At 37.7% G+C, this 25,238-nt stretch overlaps 1 protein-coding gene and 1 non-coding gene across 2 annotated transcripts; one reads left to right on the top strand and one right to left on the bottom strand.

Moving 5' to 3' along the window:
• Window positions 1-1,187: 1,187 nt before the first annotated feature.
• Window positions 1,188-25,238, bottom strand: TIPRL (TOR signaling pathway regulator). Its single transcript, XM_045546644.1, has 7 exons — window positions 24,885-25,238; window positions 16,941-17,120; window positions 16,174-16,273; window positions 11,021-11,152; window positions 5,821-5,916; window positions 2,427-2,489; window positions 1,188-1,493 (listed from the first exon to the last, which is right to left on the bottom strand). The coding sequence occupies exons 1-7, from the start codon at window positions 24,986-24,988 to the stop codon at window positions 1,350-1,352; spliced, it is 819 nt and encodes a 272-aa protein (XP_045402600.1). The 5' UTR covers window positions 24,989-25,238; the 3' UTR covers window positions 1,188-1,349.
• LOC123636153 lies at window positions 18,788-18,894 on the top strand. The gene has a single exon (XR_006734362.1). It is a non-coding gene; the product is annotated as a U6 spliceosomal RNA (small nuclear RNA).

The following is a 25,238-nucleotide window of genomic DNA, read 5'->3' as shown; positions in this document are numbered from 1 at the left end:
TGGGAGGCCGAGGTGGGAGGATCACTTGAGGTTAGGAGTTTGAAACCAGCCTGAGCAAGAGTGAGGCCCCATCTCTACTAAAAATAGAAAAAATTAGCCAGGCGTGGTGCACACCTGTAGTCCCAGCTACTCTGGAGGCTGAGGCAGGAAGATCACTTGAGCCCAGGAGTTTGAGGTTGCTGTGAGCTAGGGTGATGCCATGGCACTCTAGTCTGGGCAACAGAGCAAGACTCTGTCTCAAAACAAAACAAAACAAAACAAAACAAAAAACCCAAATAATTCCTTACTTGGTGCTTCATAATAATTTCTCGCTTTATGAAGACCATTTAGAAATAATATGTTTAAAGGGTGATCATCAAATAACTAAATGGATTTGAAATGTACTTTTGTGTACTTTTTGTACTACATAGATCCAATGGTAATTAATTACATTTTACTGGATCCCCTATAATGTGACAAACATGAATCTTAAAATAGAAAAAAAAGGCTTTTATATTTTAAACTATGCCCCCTCCTCCTCCACACCTATCCCCAAATATTTTAAGAAGAAAATTAATCTTGTTGCTTTAGGGGTTGATGTAATATTTGCAAAAAACAATTGTTAATAAACCCTTCAAACTTTTTAGGACCAGTATCAAATTTAAGGATGTATTCACTCTGAGGTTGCATGAAAGATGGGAATTTAAAATATCAGTGCAAACAGAACTACGTATAAGAAGAAGCACCTAAAGATGGAGGAAAGATAGCGCTGACATCCTGTCAGTGATAAACCCCGTTCATATGTTTCCATGTACATAATAGCTTAAGTTCTCCAAAAAACTAGGCTTTTTTGGTTCTGGTTCTACATTTAAAACTGTCTTTAAATTTCAAAGCCAATTTAAAATTAGGAGGAAAATATATTATACAATTTTGTGGGTGAAGATCATTAAACTATGAGATTAATTTCCTGGATGGCAAGTTACAACTCCTGTGAAAGTCAAAAGGCATTGGGATTCGGTGATTTAAATTAACCTCCTCATGTTAAAAGACAGTGCTTCATGATGCATGCGGATTATGCTCACTACTCACGACACACACATACATTACTACTGCTGAGATCCCACTGTCATAATTTAGAAATCCAAATTTAACTCCAGAAAATAAAAACTCTGGAATATGAATTTGAAGACAGACCGTACAAATAGCAGTTAAGTGGAACCTGCCTGTGACAAACCTTTATTATTGTTTTTTCCTTTAAGGCTACAGAAAATCTGCTTGTAAACAAGGCAATTAATTCTCAAAAAAATACCCCCCTACAAATAGCCAAGGTGTCCAGTCAGTTCCACAGTAAGTATATGTTGTATCACATTCTATTTTGCGGGTGTACTTTCTTGTGAGCCTTCTGGGTTAGGATTAATTTTTTCTGGAAATATTAGCTTCTCACAAACTGCTTGCTTTATTGGTAAATACTGGGATATTTCATTAGGTTCCGTGAACAGAGAAGGTGGAACATGCTAGAAAATACATAAATCATATTAGCATATACTCAGTCATCATATTGACATTTCTTAAAAATGTTTTGGCTCAAGCATTCATAAAGCATACCAATTTCAAAATCAGCTGCAGTATACGTATAAAAGGAATACCATAAATTGCTCCTAAAAATAACAGGTATTTCCTGTTATTGAATCATTCAACTTTGCTACTAAATGATTTTTATTTAAGATCACAGGATTATATAATTTACAATGCTCCCATAAATGTCCTAATAATTTAATACATCTTAATTCAATCCCCTGTCCCTGCTGGTTTTGTAACCTGAAAACCCCAGTCTTCAGTTAGAGCCCAGTATGCAGTCTGCAATAGAATCTAAGCAACTTTTCTAACCCAAGTATACTCTATATCCAGACAGAAATAAGAACTAAGGGTGAAAAAAAAAATCAAGTTTGTAGGAAGGTATCACTTTTTAAGCAACCCATTATAGAATCATTAAATCTATGGAAGCCCTTCACAAGCCCCAAGGGAGCAAAAAGTAAAGGAGAATTACACCAAAACAAACAAGTCATGGAAGAGAACCAATACATTTTAAGAAGAAAAAAAGAGACTGCATAGAAAGCGTGGCAGGGTGGTAAGTGGAAAGAATATCCAAGTGGTGCCAGTTGTAGCTCCACTGCCAACCAGCTCTGTGACTATAGGTAGTAAGTTACAGCTCTGGGTCTCGATTTCTTCAGAATAAAATGTGCAAATTAGATCCGGTGACACAACTCTAAATGTTCTTGTATTTGAGGTAAGCTCAGAAAAGTTACGCTCCAGTAGAATTTATACTATAGAGCCCATTAGGTGAATGAATGGGTTTAGGGATGTAAATTTAGGTGGATGGGATTGAAGGATAACTTAACATGAAAAATTAAAATTCAACTTCTAAAAACTGAAATTTAAATACTTACCATTAAGTTAGCAATTTTGCTCTCTCGTGATGTATATTCTCGTAACATGTAGGTCTTATCAGCCTATATTTACAAATAAAAAAGCTGCAATAAATTTATTTATATTGATCTACAAAATCCTTTCTATTAAACAGACTCCCTGCATTTTAGAACAGGTTGTGAAAGTAGCATGTAGTGTGACAAGAACATCTCGTTCTACGTTGATAACTCCTATTTAACTCTCACTGAGAACTCTGAATTAGTATTTCCAATCTCTATAAATTATAGTAATACTACATACATATATGTAAACAGATTTAATAATTACCATGTAAAAGAAATACAAGCAAAGGCTTTACTTTGAAAGAATATGTATATAAATGAGATATGCAAGAGACTTTAATATTATTTCAAGTTTAGACCAGGCAAGGTGGCTCATGCCTGTAACCCCAGCACTTTGGGAGACTGAGGCAGGAGGATCACTTGAAGCCCGAGTTCAAGATCAGCCCACACAACATAGCAAGACCTCCATCTTTACAAAAAATAGAAAAATTAGCCAGGCGTGGTGGCATGCACCTGTTATCCCAGCTACTCGGAAGCTGAGGCAGGAGGATTGCTTGAGCCCAGGAGTTTGAGGTTGCAATGAGCTCTGATGACACCACTGCACCTTAGTAGCTCAGGCAACAGAGAGATCTTGTCTCAAACAACCCCAAAAAACCAAAAACTACTTCAAGCTTGGAAGTACATCTTTTCCTTAAGCTGTATTATCCTTTACCTACATAACTGTGGCTACTTTTATGCTCCAAAAATTCTTAAAAATTTTTTATTCTCTCCTAATTTCCACAAAATTCTTGCCAAATTGCTTACTTAAAATTAAAATCACCTTTTTTAATACTTCGATTTTTCCCATTTAAGTTTTTTTTTTTTTTTTTTTTTTGAGACAGAGTCTCGCTCTGTTGCCTGGGCTAGAGTACCATGGTGTCAGCCTAGCTCACAGCAACCTCAAACTCCTGGGCTCAAGTGATCCTCCTGCCTCAGCCTCCTGAGTAGCTGGGACTACAGGTGCATGCTGCCATACTCAGCTAATTTTTCCTATTTTTAAATGCCCGGCTAACTTTTTCTTTTTCTTTTTCATTTTTTTTTTTTTTTTTTAGTAGTGACGGGGGTCTCAGTCTTGCTCAAGCTGGTCTCAAACTCCTGACCTCAAGCGATCCTCCTGCCTCAGCCTCCCATAGTGCTAGAAAAGAAAAGCATGAGCCACTGCACCTGGCCCCCATTTAAGATTTTTAAAGTTAGGTTTGAGAACAGCAATTTATTACAATTTGCTTCTTGGTGAAACATTTTTCATTAAAGAAAAACCACAGAATTATACTCCCTTAAGCTTTCTATCTTTTATATAAATAGATTGGCCAGGCGTGGTGGCTCACGCCTGTAATCCTAGCACTCTGGTAGGCTGAGGTGGGAGGATCGCTTGAGTTCAGGAGTTTAAGACCAGCCTGAGTAAGAGCAAGACCCCATGTCTACTAAAAACAGAAACAATTAGCTGAGCGTGGTGGTACAGGTCTGTAGTCCCAGCTACTGGGGAGGCTGAGGCAGGAGGATCCAGGAGTGTGAGGTTGCTGCGAGCTAGGCTGATGCCATGGCACTCTAGCCTGGGCAACAGAGAGAGATTCTATCTTGGGAAAAAAAAACACAAAAACAGATTAATGCTTACTGTAAGAAAATCAAATAATATAAAATTATAGGCCGGGCACGGTGGCTCACGCCTGTAATCCTAGCCCTCTGGGAGGCCGAGGCGGGTGGATCGCTCGAGGTCAGGAGTTCGAGACCAGCCTGAGCAAGACCCTGTCTCTACTAAAAATAGAAATAAAAATTATCTGGACAACTAAAAATATATATAGAAAAAATCAGCCGGGCATGGTGGCGCATGCCTGTAGTCCCAGCTACTCAGGAGGCTGAGGCAGGAGGATCGCTTAAGCCCAGGAGTTTGAGGTTGCTGTGAGCTAGGCTGATGCCACGGGCACTCTAGCCCGGGCAACAAAGTGAGACTCTGTCTCAAAAAAAAAAAAAAAAAAAGTTATAAAGAGGAGAGTATAAATCATCAGCAATCACAGCTCTTATGGATAACACTATCTTTAATATTTAGAAATCTCTACACAGAATCTTATACGAATAGATTCATACTCACTTTTTAAAATTCAATATTGAGATGAAAATCTTTCCAAACTAGTCAAATATAATTATCTGCCATTAATTTTAATGATTGTATATTTTTCTACTACATAGGCATAAAGTAAAAGATGTAATCAAAGCTCATTTAATGGGCATTAAGCTCTTTCCTTCCTTCCTTTTTGCTATTATAAACAACAGTGCTGCGAATATTCATGTGTATACAACACTGGGCAATTGCCTGGTTAACATTTGTGGATTACTGTATAAAAGAATCTTTTTAGGATATAGTCCTAAGACTCAATATTGTTTAGTTAAAACATAGTATTTTTAAAATTTAGATTTCAACGTTTCTGGGAGACAAAAACATAGCCTACTTTTAGTAGTTTACTACCACTTTTAAAAAGAAAATGGTCTGTCACAATCATCATGTTATTTCAAGGGAAAACACCATCTCTAAGTGAAGAACTTGGGGAAACACCAATCCAGTCCCACCCTACTGGGTTCAAATACCAGTTCTGCCACCTAATTAATAACTACACAAGTTGGGCCAGTTACTTAATCCTTTGCCTTGGTTATCTGATAACAACATTGATTTCATGGGGTTGTCATGAGAGTTAACCATTATTATGACTATTGTAACTAATACTGGTGATCTCTTCTTTAATTCCTCATCCTACAGGATCACAAATCTGAAGTTAAAAATTCAGAAAGGACTGGCTGCTATAAAGATATTAGAGGAATTTTTACGACTCAATTTAAGCCCCTTCTTTCTTAAACTTTTTTTTAAACCCTGCATGTTATCAGTTCCTTCAGATAGAGCTTTAAAACTTCAGAACCATCGAAGTCATTAGGTAACAAAAATTTCAGGAGGCCATGTGATTGGTATTCCTAACATCAGACATACATAAACAACATACATAATACGATAAACGAAGGTGAGTTAAAGGACAGTTTTCTTAAATAGAGATTAAGTATGTACAAAATTCTTAAAAAAGCATCAGAGCTCTCCCCCCAGTAACAAGTGTCTTTTAGAAAACATTTTCAGCTACCAGAACTTTTAGAAAAGGAGATGTAATGTTCCAGTGATAGCATGCAATTAATAATCTGAAACACCCAAACTTAAAGGTTAGAAGAAATGTCATATAACATAAGCATTACTGAATTTCAAATTCTCAGATTAACAAAGAAACAACATCAATAGGCCCAACATCACTTAGTATATTCATTAAATGAGAAAAGGTACCTCATGGTAAAGTCTTGTGTCATTCATTCTGATAAGTACCCCATCAACTCTCAAGAAAAACCGCAATAGCAGGAAAAAACTAGAAGGCATTACTCTCTGAAAAAAAAAGTACATTAATATTTTAATGAAAATCAAATATTTTATTACTTTGCTAAAAGAAAAATTTATTTTTTAGCTGGGCGCTGTGGTGCACGCCTATAATCCTAGCACTCTGGGAAGCCTAAGCGAGAGGATTGCTTGAGGTCAGGAGTTTGAGACCAGCCTGCGCAAGAGCAAGACCCCGGTCTCTACTAAAAATAGAAAAAAGAGCCGGGCGTGGTAGTGTGCTCCTATAGTCCCAGCTACTCGGGAGGCTGAGGCAGGAGAATCTCTTGAGCCCAGGAGTTTGAGGTTGCTGTGAACTAGGCTGACTCCACGGCACTCTACTCAGGGCAATGGAGTAATACTCTGTCCCAAAAAAAAAAAAAAAAAAGGAAAAGAAAAATTCATTTTTTTAAAAAAGCATTGGAATAGAGCTGAATTCACAGTATATAAAAATCTTTGAACTAAAGGTTCTTTGTCCTAGCTCCAGCTAGCCTCAAAACCTTGTGTAAATTATTTAACATTGTGGTTTTAGTTTCCTACAATAGAATAATATTTTTTCTAGGTTAAAAGATATTGAGGTTTAAAAGACTTAAAACATATCCAAGTAACATGAAAATTACAATGTTCATTTTAAAAACTGGTAGTACTGATAGTAAATGTCAACACCAATAAAATGAGAATGAAAGAACAACCTCGTTCTTTGTCACTACTTTTAGTCACTTTACATCAAATAAAGGCAAAAGACCCTAAACAGAATGCTCTAATTCAGTGCAACCAATTAGGTACTATTTCATATTGCCAAAGAATGGTTTAGCAGAACATTTTAAGATGTTCTTAACATCTTTCATGTGTGGCGTATCTACAAATCCCTGTGCCTTCCGAGTATAACTGCTGAAGAAAGCCAGAATCAGCGGTGAGAACAAGGTAGGTCCTGGTGGCAGAGAGGGAGGGGCTGATGGGGTATGAAGTATTTAGGTCTTTAAAATAAATATGCTGACCATTTCCTAAATAAATATTTATTGTCTACTAAGTGCCAAGTTCTTACTATAGTAGGTCTTGGATTTATATAAATGAAAAGATAGAATTTCAATGTTCAGAAAGTTTATCAACCAGGGAAACAGTCAAACAAATGTGGTAGCTGGCATAACAGAGGTATGCCCAAAGTTCAGTATGCACTCAGAGAAAGAAGTACCTAAGTCTGCTGAGGAAAGAGAAAGCAATGCTTGAGCTGACCATGGAAAGAACAGCTGGGAATGGGAAGGAGAATTCTGGAAAGACGAAAAGCATGCACAAAAAGTACTGAGGCATGAAATAGTAAGACATCTTCAGGGAACTGCCTATAATTCCATACAAGCACAGGGCTACATTAATGAAGAAAGATGAAATAACAGGACGGCCCAATAATGATAGTGGCTTAACTGCCTGGAGAATCAGCAGCCACCAAGCTCTTTCCTGCCTTAGGACTTTTATACATCCTGTTCCCTTACCTGGAGTATTCTCCTGGCTAATGCTTACTTGTCCTTCAGATCTCAGTGAAAATGTCACTTCCACAGAGAGGCCTTTCTTACCATTCCATATCATAGTAGATTTTCTTGTTATTCTCCCTCATAGTCCTCTAGCACAAATTAACAGATTTGCAACTATATTCATTAATGTTTACTTGCCCAATGCCCCTCTCTCTCCACTTGACTACAGGCCCCAAGATGATGGAAATAGATGCTTTGTTCATTACTGTATCCCTATTGCCTAGGAAAGTATCTAGCACATAGCAGGTGCTCATTAACTATTTGCTAAATGAAATCAAGACTAGAAGCTATCTTTGCTGGAGAAAAGGCTCCCAGCCAAACTGCATTCTGATGGGATTATCAGCAACAGATTTAAAAGCAAGACTTATAGTAAAGAAAAGCTGGAGAAAGAATCTGACTTATGACAACTTTGATATGCCACAATTGGGAAGCACATCATTATCTGACGTCACTATAGAGTGATATCTATAATTTATAGGAAAGACTGATGCGCAACATTTCTTCACATTTTAAAACTAGTTATCAACAGTCACGCTGTGTACAACACAGGCAGCAAGGTGAAGTACCATTTCAGCATGGCATAGTGGGGAGAGTAGGAAATTAGGAGACCAGAATTCTAGTGCCATTTCTATCATAATTCAGTGGTATATTTTAGAGCAGCAATTCTAAGGGATGTTTGGGAATTTGTGGGGGTATAATTTGTTGCCACAATAAGCAACCAATACCAACATTTAGCAAATAAGGATCAGAAATGATAGATCTGAGAAGCACGGGACAATCCTATACAACAAATCCAGTCCTGAATCCCACAAAACTTCCAATCTCCCCTGGCATTCATGTAGGTAAAAAAAACCTATTTATAATTATCTGACCTTATACTTAATTCCATTTTACACAGAAATAAAAAAATTCACCCAATTATCCAGGAAGGTAATTTGAAAGTCAAGGAAAGATTATACTTTGTTTTATTCAGAACTTTACTAAGAATTGTTCACCATTTTGGAAAATTACATCACCAGTAGCAGTGCTATCTGTGCTGTCTGAGTCACAGATTGATACCTGACATCTCTGTGACCCTACATTTGTAACTGTTACATTCATAGTAACTCAATATACAAACACTTTAGTACAGGCATGTTATGCATTTACATATTGAAATATGTTTTATACTAAATCAATTTCCTCTAATTTCCCTCTTATTTTATAATTAGGATATTATGTTGATTTAGTGGAAAGTGTGTTACATTATCTGCAAATTTCTCTTCAGGACAGTAATATCTATCAATTAATACTTCAGCTTAAAGTATTAAAAAATGGGGTTAAAGGTTAAAAAAATGGGGCAATGGGTATAAGGTTGAGCGCCACTAACTTAAAGTTACTGAACCACCCAAGGTCTCCCTCTTCATCTGTAAAAAGAGGGAATGTAAAGAAACAATTTCTGAGGCACTGTCACTCTGTAAAATTTGACAGTTCTATAGGACTACATTTCTAACAAATGCTACATCTGCACAGGTATTGCAAAATTCTTTGTACCAGAGATGAAGGATATGTTCCTGCCCAGTATAATTGGAATCTATGTAAAACACAGAAGTAGAAGGTGGACAACATTCACTCCTGACTCTACTTGGAACGGTACTGACCATTAGCGGTAACAGCCTTTACAGAACACCACAGCACTACCAGTATTTGGTAGATAGGAAATTTGTTTTCTTTGAAAGCTAAAAACTAATACATTAGCATGAAAATAGATTCTCTCTAGATCTTTATTATTAGAATAGTCATACATGCCATAAGCCCTAGCAAGGATAGAAGAATGTTAGGGACACAAAATTCTAACCTAAAAACAAACATTGCTGAGAGAAACTAATTTAGAAATACAAAAGAAAAATTAATTTCTGAAACAAATCTTTTAATTAGATATAGGCAATGCCACTTATATAAAGTTTTCAAACTCATAATAAACTCAATGAAGCAAATCTAAAATATCCCAAATCTCATTGTACACAGAGCTCTTTTTCCCTAGGGAACTATACTACAAGGAAATTATGATTTTTTTTTTTAATAAAAACTTGCCTAGGTATAGAATTGAAAACAAGGTGGAAAGAGCACTGCAAAACTTTGAACCTAAAAGGCTCTATCCAAAAATAGCAGGAATCTAAAATAAATTACTTTTTTATACAGGCAGTTTCTATTAGTTCAACAATATTTCTTTTCAGAGTGTTTTATGATTATCATGAAAACCAAGAAATAAACATTCATAAGCAACTAGTCTTGCAATTCCAAAACAATTAAGAAACTTAGTCCAGTTACAGTGGCTCATACCTGTAATCCCAGCATTTGGGGAGGCCGAGGAAGAAACATTGCTTGAACCCAGGAGTTCAAGTCCAACCTGGGCAACATAGCAAGACCCTGTCTCTATGGAAAAAAAAAAGATACCAACCCATTCTAAGCTTACAAGACCGCTCTACAACATGATACTGACTTTGATGCCTTCTTTCTTAAAAAGTTCTACTTCCTTAGTTTCCCAAGCACCACATTCCTGGTTTCTCACTTACATCCTTACTTACCAGGCTAGTCTTTGTTTCTACAGAAGGAAACTTCATTTGTCCATACCTCATTGCCCCTAAGTCAGAAACTATGTCATTTATTTTATTTAGAGCAATATCTGTTACATTGTTTGAAAGAAACCAACTCAGAAAGGACACTATTTTAATGAAATCCTTCCAGGCATTCTTAAAAATGCAATCCTGTCATATAATTTATAAAAGTTACACAAGGTAAAAAGAAGGAACATTTTAAGAATATATTACTCTTCAGTTCGAGACTTACTATTTACTGTGTATACACATACCACATTTATGCCCACATATTCTCCAGCAACTCCTTCATCCACCAAAACATATGTGCTCCCCATATATCTATCCACTTATATACAGCATAGATAGATCCACCCCCTTGGATGCAAATGCACACTCAGACATGCAAACTCATAACGAACATTCAGCATAATCTATTCAGCAGGTGGGCAGACAAGTGGAAAGTAACATGACTGGATGAGTTGGAGAATGAATACATCTAAATAAAAAAAGTTAATTCAGAGAGCATGATAAGTGAGTAAGGAAGTAACGGGCTACGAAAATAATTATCTAATGCTAGAATGATTTATGTCAGACGGTACAAAGAAAATTTTGTAAATAATTAGTTTCATGACCTTAGATATACTAATCTTTTTGGGCCTCGTCTATAGAACATGGAGAACTGGATAAATGATTCTGTAAAAATTCATTACAATTCCAAAGTCCTAAGATTCTACAGAAAAAGTTCACTTTTATAAATAAATTAAAGTTTATTTAACTAAAACTAGTTTAAAGTAAACTAAAGTCTTAACACTATACTAAGATTTTGTGAATTTTATAATGGATATTCAGTAAGATATACTCTAGACCCAAGTGAAATTACATACGACATCATGTTAAGACTCAGTGTGATTCAAAGTGAGCCTTATATTTCTGCCCAATGTTAAGAATGGAAGAAAAAAAAAAAAGAATGGAAGAAAGATGTTAATTTTAAACAAAAATCATAATACTCACAACTTTCACACTCAGGCTTGAAACTCCATGATCGTGAAGTTCATCCTCAAACAGAAGAACTTCTTCAAAAAACTTAATCTGTTCTCTGGCTTTCAATTTCTCTGTGTCTATATGATCTGTTGTAGGTACAACCTAAAAGAAAAATTTAAGAAGGAGCACATAAAAAAGTTTTAAGGAGCTACAAATAAACAGGAAAGTAGCTTTTCCTGTCAGTCTTTTCGGCATAGCCAAAGCACACAGTTCTAAATTTAGGTGTTGTTCGTAGACATCAAAGGTCAGAATATACCTCAATTCTGAAAAACTGAAGACATTACAGACACCTGATATTATATCTTCACAAAAATACGGAGTAAAAATTCATCATTTTTCATAGAAGCCAGATTAAAATCAAGTGTTCTATTGTGACTATAAGAAAATTAATCCGGCCAGGCGTGGTGGCTCACGCCTGTAATCCTAGCCCTCTGGGAGGCCGAGGCGGGTGGATCGCTCAAGGTCAGGAGTTCGAGACCAGCCTGAGCGAGACCCCGTCTCTACTAAAAATAGAAATAAAAATTATCTGGACAACTAAAAATATATATAGAACAAATTAGCCGGGTATGGTGGTGCATGCCTGTAGTCCCAGCTACTCGGGAGGCTGAGGCAGTAGGATCGCTGAAGCCCAGGAGTTTGAGGTTGCTGTGAGCTAGGCTGATGCAACGGCACTCACTCTAGCCCAGGCAACAAATTGAGACTCTGTCTTAAAAAAAAAAGAAAAAAAAAGAAAGAAAATTAATCCACTAAAAATCAGTGTGATGAGTTACTACAATAGAAGGTCAAAGCAGTTCTGTGCTGTGAAAATCCATTTTAAGACATTCATGTGGGACTTGTAAAATATTTTTCCATTTTTGAATATTGCACATTTTCTCAACCAAACTCCCCAAAACCTACAAACAAAAAAAAGTGCTTTAGATAATAAGGTAAACAAGAACTTTTAGAGAAATTCTGAGGGAAACTCCTGGCACTGCAAAGGCCTTTGAACGAAGCTGGCAATTTTTTCAATGTATTTTTTTGTAGCTCACAGAAACACACACACATAATCTAACAAAAGCATCAAAAATCCCAAGGCAGATCATATCAGCAGCTCACTGATACATATACCATGCATATGCCATTTTCTACTATATCCAATTTTACTACAAAATGTTCAGCTGTTCTGTTCTTTGGCAAGGTTTATCACAAACAAATACAACAGTGCTTGTCAAAACAGAGATATTCAGTAAATGGTAGCTATTATTTTGCTTTACTTAACAGTTATGATTAGGTCATTTATGTGACTTATGGACAGAATGAAGAGATGGAGAATAATTTGAGATAACTGGACAAAGATTAGGAGAAAATAATAAAGGTTGTTGAAGAGACTACAGAGATTTGCCGGAGAAATCTAAGGGAGTATTAAGTGATAACAGGGGGAAAAAATTTCCAATGAAAACAAAGTGGCACAGTTTGTATATGATTCCCAAGAGGCGAAAATATGTCCATAGCTTTTCCATGTTCACCTATAGATAACACTTTAGGCAGTTTTATTCTAAAATGCATCTAGAGCAGACAAATAGCCACTTCTGAAGGTGAAAATTGGGAGGGGAAGGCAGTTAGAGTGTTGGGACAGGGCATATAACCAACCCCATGCATTACACATAGCTTTATGATCTATTTAAAATAAAAGTTGTTCTGCCAACTACAACTGCCTAAGGTTATAAAACTTAAGTTACTATTAAATACATACACTTGTAAATTCCCTCTCTTTTATATAGTTTTAGTTCTAATAAACTAATTTTATTACACTTTTAAGATTCTCCTTTTGGAGTCTCTGTTGCAGCTACTCAGCTTTGCTGTTGTAGTCTAAACCACCCCAGATGATATATAAATGAATGCACGTGGCTATGTTTCAATAAAACTTTATTTATAGACATTGACATTTGAATTTCATATAATTTTTGTGTGCCATGGAATATTTTTCTTTTGATTTTTTTTCTCCAGTCATTTAAAAAATACAAAAACCGTTCTTAGCATACAGTCTATACAAAAATAGGCAGCAGAACAGATCAGACCCACCAACCTTGGTCTAGGAACAGAGTTTGAAGTGTAGTAGGTCTGTAGATAAGAAGCTCTGAAACCAGTATAGCTCTTCAGGGTGTCATTCCAAAATTGGGAGTGGGCAGGGAATTCTCCAAGGTCCCTGCCCTTGGTAAACACTGAGCATCAAAAGCTAGCAGCGCCCAGCCTCTTCTCTGGATTTGCCAATGCTGATGCCTCAGGGCAAAAGTTGGCCAAGTATAGACTCACTTTTCTAGACTTTAGTCTTCTTCTGGATCTCTGCCCAGTAACTCCTTACTGCCTCGGCCATTTGATGCTTTTAAGAAGTTTTTGGGCCAGGCATGGTGCCTCATGCCTGTAATCCTAGCACTCTGGGAGGCTAAGGCTGGAGGATCACTTGAGCTCAGGAGATTGAAACCAGCCTGAGCAACCGTGAGACCCTGTCTTTACTAAAAACAAAAACTTAGCTGGGCAACTAAAAATAGAAACAAAATATTAGTCAGGCATGGTGGTGAGCACCAGTAGTCCCAGCTACTCAGGAGGTTGAGGCAGGAGGATCGCTTTGTTGCCCTCTCACCAGGCAACAGAGTGAGACTCTGCCTCAAAAAAAAAAAAAAAAAAAGTTTTTGTTTTTTCAGCCAGGTTCTTAAATTGTCTTTGGCAAGAGCGTTTGTCTAAATTACTTATTCTGCCAATACTAGAAGCCAAAAGTGTTCCATATGTTTTAAGTTTAGCTGGTTTTTGTTTTTTTCCAGGTGTCTGAATGTAGGGAGGAGACGAATGGAGTTGAGGAAGAGAGAGGGCTGAGAAGTATAAAGTTTTAAAAGTATTTGTCATTGCCCATGAAAGAAGATAGCATAAAGTTAAATATAATGAATGTTTCTAACTCATGTTTTATCTAATTGATTTTTGTCTTTCTCTTTCATTTTATAAGAGCAAGTATATAAATGGCAAGACTGACGGCAAGACTCATTTTAACCAATTATTACTGAAGACATATATGAAACATTAATAATAAAGTAGCAATTTTCCAATGAGAAAATTCACATAATGATTACTTTTTTTGGAAGTCAGGAGCATCTATAAGGAAACTTTTTTTTTTTGAGACAGAGTCTTGTTCTGTTGCCCAGGCTAGAGTGCCATGGGGTCAGCCTAGCTCACAGCAACCTCAAATTCCTGGGCTCAAGTGATCCCCCTCCGTCAGCCTCCTGAGTAGCTGGGACTACAGGTGTGCACCACTCCACGCAGCTAATTTTTTCTGGTTTTAGTAGAGACAGGGTCTCGCTCTTGCTCAGGCTGGTCTCGAACTCCTGAGCTCAAGAGATCCTCTTGCCTTGGCCTCCCAGAGTGCTAGGATTACAGGTGTGAGCCACTGCACCTGGGCTACATATACAATCTTATTTCCTACCTCACAGCTGGTATTATCCCCAGTTTATCACAGTGAGAAGCAAGGCTTAGTAAGATTAAATTGCTTTTCCAAGCTGGTAAATGATGATGCTGGGATTTGAACCCTCGCCTGTGTTCTGCCAATGCCACTCACTACCACCACTGAGTGGGTGATCACATTGACATTTATCAGCAACACCTTAGAACAAGTTCCACTGTAGGCTGAAGTGTCAAGAAGAGAGTACTGAACACATGCTTTTCACCTCCTACTACTCTCACACTCCCTGTTTCTATTGCTGTGGTTCTTGCTCCTCAGTCACAGTTAATGCTACTTCATGGCCTCCCAGAAGCTTTTCCTAAGTCAGCCCACAAAGTAAGGCATCATCATTATTGCATGGGGTTAAAACAAGTTCCCATTTCCTTACTCCTGATAATGAAATATCAAATGGCTTATGCTCTCTGAAAAGCTTTTCAATCAGAAGAGAAGAGGCAGGAGAACACTAATCTAGGAAGTAGTGTAAGGACTGAAATAACCTTGCTCTCCCATTAGACCATAAAGGAGGAATTTTTGTCTGTTCTCTCTTGTATCCATAGCTCCTAGCAGTAGTGCCTAGCAAGCAGTAAGAGCTCAAGAAATATCTGTTGAATGAATGAATGAATACACATTCCCTCAAAAAGTGTTTTTTACTAGAAGCACAAAAAAATAGTTAAAACTTGGAATGTAGGAAAGGCAGAAACTGAAGATAAAAATTATTAGGTTCCTGCCATGAACTTATCTTCCCAAGACTCTCAAAATTTCTGTACAGATAAGGAGCCCATATACTACCCTATCTTCTTTACATTTCTGCCTGAGCACCAACATATGATATAGGGTCTCTAATAGTTACTTTTAATATTAGTATAAACATAGTTTATGCTGAAATAATTTCATTCTCTATAATAGTCTGTGATACTTAGAGATAAACAACACAAGTCAAACTTGCTTCATTTCTATCATACTGTAAGATTTCAAAATACAGCTAAGCGTCCAATATAAGACCTACCAATTCCACCTTACTAGTGTCATTTACCATGAAGTTAATCTCTTCCTACGCAGGGCTACACAGACGCAACTTAACACTAACACAGAGCTTTAGAATTTATTAAGAACTTTCCCATAAAGTATTTCATATCAAAACTCTGCTATAAGGTAGATATTTCTGTTTACTCAATTTACTGATAAAATTGAGTCTCAGATAGATTAAATAACTTGCCTAAAGTTATACCAGGTTCATACTCAGTGCAGGCAGGATCCAAGCTTAACATTGTCTGACCAAAAGTTCTGTTGGCCCACCTATTTGTTCACCTGTAAATGTATAAGCTACTAGCTAGCAGGTTCTGTCTAAACCACCTAACACATCACCAAGGACAGGTCAATATTTTAATGCTTCCTGATGGTAATAAGGAAAACATTAAGGCAGCTGGCCATTGCTACGAGCCACACTTTTAAAAGTATTGTTCTACTATGGCCTTTTTTTATTTTCTGCTGATAAATCAACAAGCAAAATCCCCTCACATGAGGTTCTAAAACCTGCCACAATAGAAAATGAGGACAATGAACGCAGTGGCAAAAAAACAATCCATTACTAGAAAGTTCTATTGCTGAGACTGTCCAAAACAATTCATGACTCATAAAAGCAAAAAGTAAGATTTACCTTTAACTTAAGAGATTCTCCAAGTAATGTTCCCTTATAATCTGTTGTATAGGTCCAATCATATGGTTTAATAACCTCTTTGGAGTGTTCACCCTCCGTCCTCAAATATCAAAATGAGAAGGATCAGATTCAGTGACGTAGAATATAGATGATCTGTATTCATATACCATATCAAATTACATTCTACAAATAATATAAAGTATCCTACAAATACATGCACTTGTCAAAATGCACTATTACATGATTTTTCTTATAGTTTTCTGCACATTTATTGTTACTTAACTTGTCATGTGCCGATGTAGCCTTTCCAGTTAGTCTGCACACTGCCTGAGGACATGTATAAGTTTAAAGGCTTATAATTCTTTGTATAAGATACCTAGTACATCATAGGCACAAAGTAAATAATTGCTGATTTGATTATCAAAGAAAATAATTTTTTTTTCCTAATTTCAATGCTCCTCAAATATTCAATGCAAGTCATAAATAAACATTTTCTTAAAAATCAGGAACATTAAGTACAATGTACTGTCTCTTCATCAAGGAACACTGAAGGCTTGAAACAGTAAACCCTATATACCTCACTGCAACTGTAATTGAATTTAACTCAGCAAGTATTCAAGTACTGGGTCCTTGAATTCTACAGTGATACAACTATAAACTTTAATTGTAATACTAGCCCTTCATTCTAATAAAACACACATATATCATTACTGAATATTTCTTTCAACTCTTCTTTTTGTTTAACCCATAACTGACTGGACTCTCACCTGCTTTCCTGCCATTCTTCAGCGCAGGCTACTTTAAGCATTCCTTGATAGTTGTTTACACATCTTAACGCATCTGTAGCATTGAACTCAATCCCAAAGCCAGAGCCATGCTGGATTCTTAAAACATTGTCTCCAAACATCATTTCAGGGAGAGATGGCATATGCAATTCATCGGCTAACCTATAGATAATCAAAAGTCAGGTGAGGTTATTTTATATTATTGTTGGCACTTTTTTTTTTTTTTGAGACAGAGTCTCACTTTGTTGCCTGGGCTAGAGTGCCGTGGCGTCAGCCTAGCTCACAGCAACCTCAAACTCCTGGGCTCAAGCAATCCTACTGCCTCAGCCTCCCGGGTAGCCGGAACTACAGGCACACACGACCAAGCCTGGCTAATTTTTTCTGTTTTCAGTTGTCTGGCTAATTTCTTTCTATTTTTAGTAGAGATGGGGTCTCACTCTTGCTCAGGCTAGTCTTGAACTCCTGAGCTCAAACGATCCACCTGCCTCGGCCTCCCTGAGTGCTAGGATTATAGGCGCGAGCCACTGTGCCTGGCCAACTGTTGGCACTTTTGTTTTCTTTTCATCCCCAAAGAATTCTTTCTATTAATACATTACTGAATGAGTCAAGTAACAAATAATAAACATATATTTGTAAAGTGTATATATAATGCTTTTATCATCATATTTTTGTGGCACTATATTAGGTAGTAGGCTAAATAACACATAAACAACTATACAAATACATACATTGTATAATATCAGCTTATTACTATAACATATATTATAAATAATATATATACAGGTTGAGCATTATGCTAATCCAAAAATCTGAAATCTAAAATGCTCCAAAATCTGAAACTTTTTGAACATGGACATGACACTCAAAAGAAATGTTCAATGGAGCATTTTGGATTTCAGATTTTCAGATTAGGGAGGCTCAACCAGTATGTATTCTGCAAATATTCCAAAATCTGAAAAAATCCAAAATCCAAAACACTTATGGTCCCACACACTTTGAATAAGGGATACTCAACCTGCATTATTATTATGATGGTGATGATGATTATAATATAATAAGTGATATATGAAAAAACAAAGCAAGGTAATTAGGGTATGGGAGGGTGCTATTTTAGGAAGGATAATCAGAAATCACTTCTAAGATAGTGAAATTTGAACCTCGAAAGGACCCTGTAAGTTAAGAAAAGCTCAGAGAGTTGAAGTGGCTAATCAAGATCACAGATCTAGAAAGTTTTAACACCAGGCTTTTTCCAATATATTAGACTGCCATATATACACTGAGACTTCATTTGGCCACCCTCATTAGAGAAAAACGTTATATCAGCCATACTAAAAAGCCAAAATCACAAATTCTCAATCCACAGATGTGTTTTGATTGGCCTGCACAATATATTTTTTAAATATTCAAAATAGTCGCCAACAACTACAGTATTGACAGTTGTCAACAAAAATTGAGAGATTTTTATATAATCCGGACTTCTGGTTTGTTTGTATTTTTTCTTTTTTTTCTCTTTTTCAAGACACAGTCTTGCTCTGCCACCCTGGCTGAAGTGCAGTGGTGTGATCATAGCTCACAGCAACCTCAAACTCCTGTGCTCAAACGATCCTTCTGCCCCAGCCTCCCAAGTAGTTAGGACTACAGGTACATGCCACCATGCCTGGCTAATTTTTTAAATTTTCTGGAGAGACGGGGTCTTGCTATGTTGACCAGGCTGGTCTTGAACTCCTTCCTGGCCTCAGTTTCCCAAAATGCTGGGATTACAGGCATGAGCTATTGCACCTGGCCCTTTCTTTCTTTTTTTTTTTTTTTGGTTAAAAAAAGTAGACCTGGTGCTCACTTTGGCAGCACATATACTAAAATAGGAACGACACAGAGAAGATTAGCATGGCCCCTGCGCAAAGATGACATGCAAATTCGTGAAGCGTTCCATATAAAAAAAATTAAAAAAAAAAAAGTAGACCTGGCAACATTGAACCTGTATTGCCACATGGTACCAACTGGCTCAAGTTGAGTAGAAGTTGCCCCCCTTTAAGTGGGGCATGTACTCTCCAGTTCACTGGTCCCCTTGGCCCTTCAGAAAGTTGAGTTTATAATCTCTGTTACAAAGGTTATAAGTGAGAAGTAGTTACTTCTGAAAAAAGTAGCCACATGTACAGGTTGCCAGGCTTTATGACCCCATCATCTTGGTCACAACCAGGACTTTCAGTTTAGAGATAAAAGTTCAGCATCCCAACCAAAGGCAATTATTTATGATCTGGCTGGAACCCCTGAATTTTAGCCTGAGAATTCTGCCTAATATAAGCATCCTATATTGAATAATGATCAATTAACTCACTCTGATTCTCTTTTAAGAAATCTGAGTGACAGTCAAATGAAGCACAGACCAAGAGACATGGCATGAAACAGAAGCCACTGGGCAGACAGGAGGGCACAGTGAAGTGAAGTTGTTAAGTAACAGGAAGAGAAGAAGACAAGCAAAAGCAATGACTTGAGAAATAAAAGTAACAAGAAGAGTAAAGACTTCTATAGTTGCTGGGGCCACAAGAACTGCTCTCCAGTTTCTAAAATTATTCCTATGTTTAATCATGTCCTCACATATTTTTTTTTTTTTTTTTTTTTTTTAGACAGAGTCTCACTTTGTGCCCCCTGGCTAGAGTACAGTGGTGTCATTCATTCATAGCTCACTGCAACCTCAAACTGCTGGGCTTATGCAATGCTCCTTCTTCAGCCTCCTACGTAGCTGGGACTACAGGCGCACACCACTACCCCCGGCTAATTTTTCTACTTTTTGTAGAGACAGGGTCTCACTCTTGCTCAGGCTGGCCTCAAACTCCTAGATCAGGCAGTCCTCCCACCTCGGCCTCCCAGAGTGCTGGGATTATAGGTGTGAACCACTGCGCCTGGCCCCTTACATAGTATTCAATTCCTATTACTTCAGGCAACCTGGGTCTCCATTCCTTGCAACCCAAAAGCATAACTAACACAGAGATTTCACACAAGTATATTTTTGAGTTATTTTATGTACCAATTTTATTTTATTTTAGAAATCTTTCAAAATGTTTTTATAGACTTTCTGTGTTTTTTAAAAAAGGAATATAAAACTATTTCTTGATCAATGTTCACTGTTCACCAGTATTTACAATAAAGTAAACAACAATATACAGTTGGGTAACATTCTGATTACTACAAAGTTATTGGTTTTCCTGGCTTCTGCTGAACCAGTAACCCAGATAATGAAAAGACTGAGTCTACATGGAGAAAATGAGTTAGGTAAAGAACATTTTTAACATGTTTTAACATAGGTTAAAACATTTATTCACCCATTTATGCCAGCAGGTTCTAAACTCCCCAACACCTCTAACCATCCGATTAGGTTTCTATCAGTGAAGTCTTAGACATCCCATAAATCATAACCTTTTAGCCAATATAGCATAGGGATTTCAACTCTTTGTAAAGGAACGGCTCACTAGAGGATTCTTTAAAAGTCCATTTAACTAAGTCTTGCTTGGCTAACTAAAACACACCAAGATTTGTCTAGTTTCCTCATCTGGGTGGAGAAGTTGTTGGTAGTGATAAAATTTTTCCTTTCAGGAATTTTGCAAATAAACTGTTACATTTATATGACCACAGATATAGATTCTGATATAGCTGCCTTTAAATGATCCAACTTAAATTGCTGACTTGTCTGTGTTCTTAAACAGATAATAAAAAATGTTATTTTACTTTTCTTGATGATCAGAGATCATCAAGTTTAATAATCACATAAGACAATATCCTCAAGTTCAATTGCGTGAACACATCTCTGGCTGCTCCAGCATGCAGGTATCTGTCCCTGAAGCACACCACCCCTTTTCATTTGGTTTCTAGTCTATTACAGGCTGGAAAACCAAACAAGGCACTTCTTAAAATTGCATAACAAAAAAAAAAGAGAGAACATGAAAAATAACAATTCATTTATTAGGGCAAAGAGACTATAGGGAACTTTTTCTTCCTTACATTTCCAATACGGTTATAATTAAAAGGTACAATAGAGTCAAAAGTTTAAATATGCACTGAGAGAAGTTCTAGGGGATGCACAGGATTTCAGTGTAAGTTTTTATGATGGCTATTTTGGCAGATCAGAAGGCTTTCTTTTCCTTTTTCTTCTGGATTTTTGAACAGCTATATTATATAGCTATAATTGTTAGGTAAGGTAAAATAATACTATATTAATGAATATATTCTTACATAAAGCCAAAAAAGGATCCATGCATATATCCAAAGTCCACAATCACTCTCCTTCCAATTGCTTTAAAACTATTTCCAATTAGATATACTAAACAGGTCTCTGTTTGTGTGTGTGTGTGTGTGTGTGTGTGTATGTGTATATAAAACAAACAAGTAAAAAACCCTGCACGACCAAATTAAACAATTTAGGTTTTAGATGGAAAAAACACTGGTTCTTATTGGAAACATCCATCTCATTCCTGGATCATCAAAGGCCAATAACTTTCAAAATAAAGATGGTTTTAATTCCATTATGACTGCCTAGGAAATGACTTAACACTCACAGTGCTTTGTCTCCATAAGTGCCGTGTTTCTGGTGAACTTTTTGTTCTTACATGACAATTATTAATATTAATACATTAATATTAGCTATGAAGACAAGATAGCAATTAAACAATTAAAGATATTGTCACTTGTAGGAAAACATTTTTTCCAGTTAAATTCTCTACTTGTTATAAGTCTGAAAAGGTGGTGATGAAAACAGCAGAGCCCCTGGCACTGGCGAGGATAACCAGAACTTGCTTATATGGATTTCAAGAAGGATTGTGCCAATTTACATTCCATCCTCCGGCAACAATCAAGCAAAAATACCAAGAATTTAATCAAATGTATACTCTTTGACTCAAAATACCAGCTTTGTGGCCTGGCATAGTGGCTCATGCCTGTAATCCCAACACTTTGGGAGGCTGCGACAGGAAGACCGCTTGAGGCCAGGGGTTCAAGACCAGCCTGGGAAACATAGCAAGACTCCACCTCTATAAAAAATAAAATAAAATAATATAAAATGAAATATTAGCTTTGGGATATCTATACTAAAGAAATAACCCTCAATACAGAAAAAAACTATACATATTAATAGCTACAAACAACCTTATTTATAATAGTGAAAAAAATACTCTGTCCAATTATAAAGAAATAAATGATTATATAAACTAGAGTATATCCATATGATGAAATATATGGAACCATTAAAAATATTTAAAGAGAGACTATAATAATGTAGAAAAATGCTTATAATAATAGTAATGAAAAACACTGGTCATGCATTGAATATTTATTACATCTGTGTGTATTTATATGTGCATAATCAGTGGTATCTTTTTAGTTGCACATCTTTAGGATGATACCTAATAATGTTAACTTTTTATCATAAATTTAAGTAAAATTTATTCTTTGTTATTAGGAAGTAGAAAATGTTAATATAATATGTGATTCTAAGAGTTTTACCCAATATATCAGGAAAACTCTGGTAGGCCTACAAAATATTCCAATTATATATGTAAAAGGTGAAAGATTTATATGATCTGAAGAGGAACCGGAGTATCCAGTTATAAATGTAAAAGAATCACCGTTCCTAACTTAAATTGCTTCAGATGTTCTAAATTCAGAGTATCTTAAACACAGGCCAGCCAACTGTGGTGGCTCATGCTTGTAATCCCAGCACTTTGGGAAGCTGAGGCAAGAGGATCACTTGAAACCAGGAGTTCAAGATCAGCATGGGCAACATAGTGAGATCCCCATCTCTACAAAAAAATCAGGAAAATTAGCCGGGCATGGTGGCTCGCACTTGTAGTCCTAAGATACTCAGGAGGCTGAGGCAAGAGGATTGCTCGAGCCCTGGAGTTTGAGGCTGCAGTGAGTTATGATTGTGCCACTGCACTCCAGCCTGGGCAACAGAGCAAGATCCTGTCTCAAAAAATAATAATAATTAAATATAAAAATTTAAATTAAAAAAATTTATAAACACAGGCCAAAATGTCCCATTTCTAATGTCAAGCTTCACTCTTAACAAATAGGTATAACCAGTTATAAGGGCAAGAAGAGAGGAAGCCTCTATAAGGGTGAGAAGAAAGGCAGCTTCCTTAACCCAATATTTTACCTAATCAATTTATTAAGTACCCTAGAGGTGTTTATACCCTACAACAATGCAACACAGAAAACTTTAGGATGGGTAAGGGTATGCCTTCTTTTTGTCATATGAAAAAAGGACTAAATATACTCAGGTAGACCTATCTTAGAAATAATACATAAGGAGATTATAGATCTGAAATTTGATTCCCTTAAAACTGTCCATGTATACAGCATCTCTTTGAGAGTCTGAAAGTAAATTATATGAGTAGCCCAATTTGAAGCTGACTGTTTTATATATCGTATAATTATTTTGAGAGGAAAAACTCAAAAGAGTAATTCAATCTGTGGTGACATGAAGGGAATTTTTTTCCCTTTCTTTTCTGTATTTTCCTAATTTTTTTCAATGAATCTCCAAGAATGTTACCATTCACTTATTTATGACTCTTCCCTGGTCACTCATTCTGCCTGAATCTTAAATTAATGCAAATGCTCCCTAGTGTTCTAGCTCATGATCTTGTCTTCTGGATGACTTGTAGATAATCTTAATTCATTCCCAAGGCTCCAGGTACCAGTTATAAGCTAATGATTCCCAAACCTAAACCCACAGATGTCATCTTTTTGGAGCGCCAAGATAAATACATCCAAATGCCTACTGAACATCTCCGCTTTATGACCCACACCCACCTCACATTTCACCTAAATTCATCCTCTGTCCAATGCCTGGCCCCCAATCTGTTCTTCCTCCTGTGCTTCTCGCCTTGGTCAGCGGCAATGCTATTCATGCAACAGCCCAAGCCAGAAATCTTGCCAGCAGTATAGATTCTTCCTTTTTTATTTCTCCTCTTATCAACTGTCCATCAAACCCAGGGCCTTAAACTTCCAAAACCTTTCTTCTCCTCTCTCTCTACTAACTGGTCTCCTTCCCAGCCCTGCAGCCCTCCAATCCCGACCCCCACCCCCTCCACACACACACACATCACCTCCAAAGAAGTCTTTCAGAGTGTGCATGTGATAATGTAGCTCCTTTGGATAAAATTACAATCAGTGTTTGTCAGGTAAAGTTTAAAACTCCTTAGCCTGGCATAAAAATTCCCTCAGTATCTCGACCCCCCTGGGGCCTGCCTCTCATTCTCACAACTCCCCTCTGCTATCTCACGCCCCAGCTCTTCAAACACAGCGCAGCTCTCTCCCCCTGACCTCCCGGCGCTACGCGCGTCCCCAGCTCCCAGCCCCCGCCCCTCCCCCCGGGACTTTGTCAAGATTCGGTTCAAGCATCCCAATGTTCCAGATGCTTTGTCCCTCTAAGAGATCTCAAATCACTCCGTGTATACATCTTTATCATAAAGTTATTCGCAATGTGATATAATTGCCTATCTGTCCCTCTGATGAAACTGAATCATTTGAGGCTCTGGCTGTCTTTCAATGTTTCATATTTCACGTGTCTGGTACAGCGCCTTACATACTAAAAACTAAACGTATGTATCACACCCGCCATTAACCCAAGACAACAGGTCACAGCTACTCAGAAAGCAAGGTGGCGCCGGCTGGGGCAGGAAGCGACGTTCGGGTAGGGCAAAGTCCATCAAAACAGTCACGCTTTACTCAAACCCAACGGAGTGACACCTCCAACCAATGGTCCGGAGGTGAGGGCAGGGCAGCGATGATTTACCGACGTTGTCAATCAAAGCTCCAGTCCCGAGGGACCGAGATCCGGCCCCAGGGGACGCAGAGGGGCTGCACCGAGCCCGCCCTGCCTCCCGCCCGGCCCGACAAGCGGCCCACGCCCGCGCCCCGCGCCCCGAGCCTCACTTCTCCACATCCGCTGACTTCATGATGTGGGTCTTGGATGCCGTCAGCTTCCAGGGACCGAAGGAGAAGTCCTGGTGGCTGCTCTGGAAGCCGTGGATCATCATGGCTGAGGCGAGGCCCGCGGCGGCCACACGGAACGGGCTGGAGCAGCGTCAGCGGAGGCGGCGACAACGGCGGCGGCGGACACCGGCTCCCCCCGCCTCCCTCCGGCCCAGCCCCCGCGGCTTCCGAGCCGTTACCATGCCCGGCCCCGCCCCCTGCCGGCGACCCGGACGCAGACCCGCTCTTCCGCCTTTTTCTCCGCCCTCTGTTTTTGCTTCCGGGGCCAGTTGCTAACGATCCGTGACCTGCGTC

Source organism: Lemur catta, chromosome 3 (genome assembly GCF_020740605.2).
Source record: "Lemur catta isolate mLemCat1 chromosome 3, mLemCat1.pri, whole genome shotgun sequence".
NCBI lineage: Eukaryota > Metazoa > Chordata > Mammalia > Primates > Lemuridae > Lemur > Lemur catta.
This window is presented reverse-complemented; position numbering and strand designations above follow the sequence as displayed.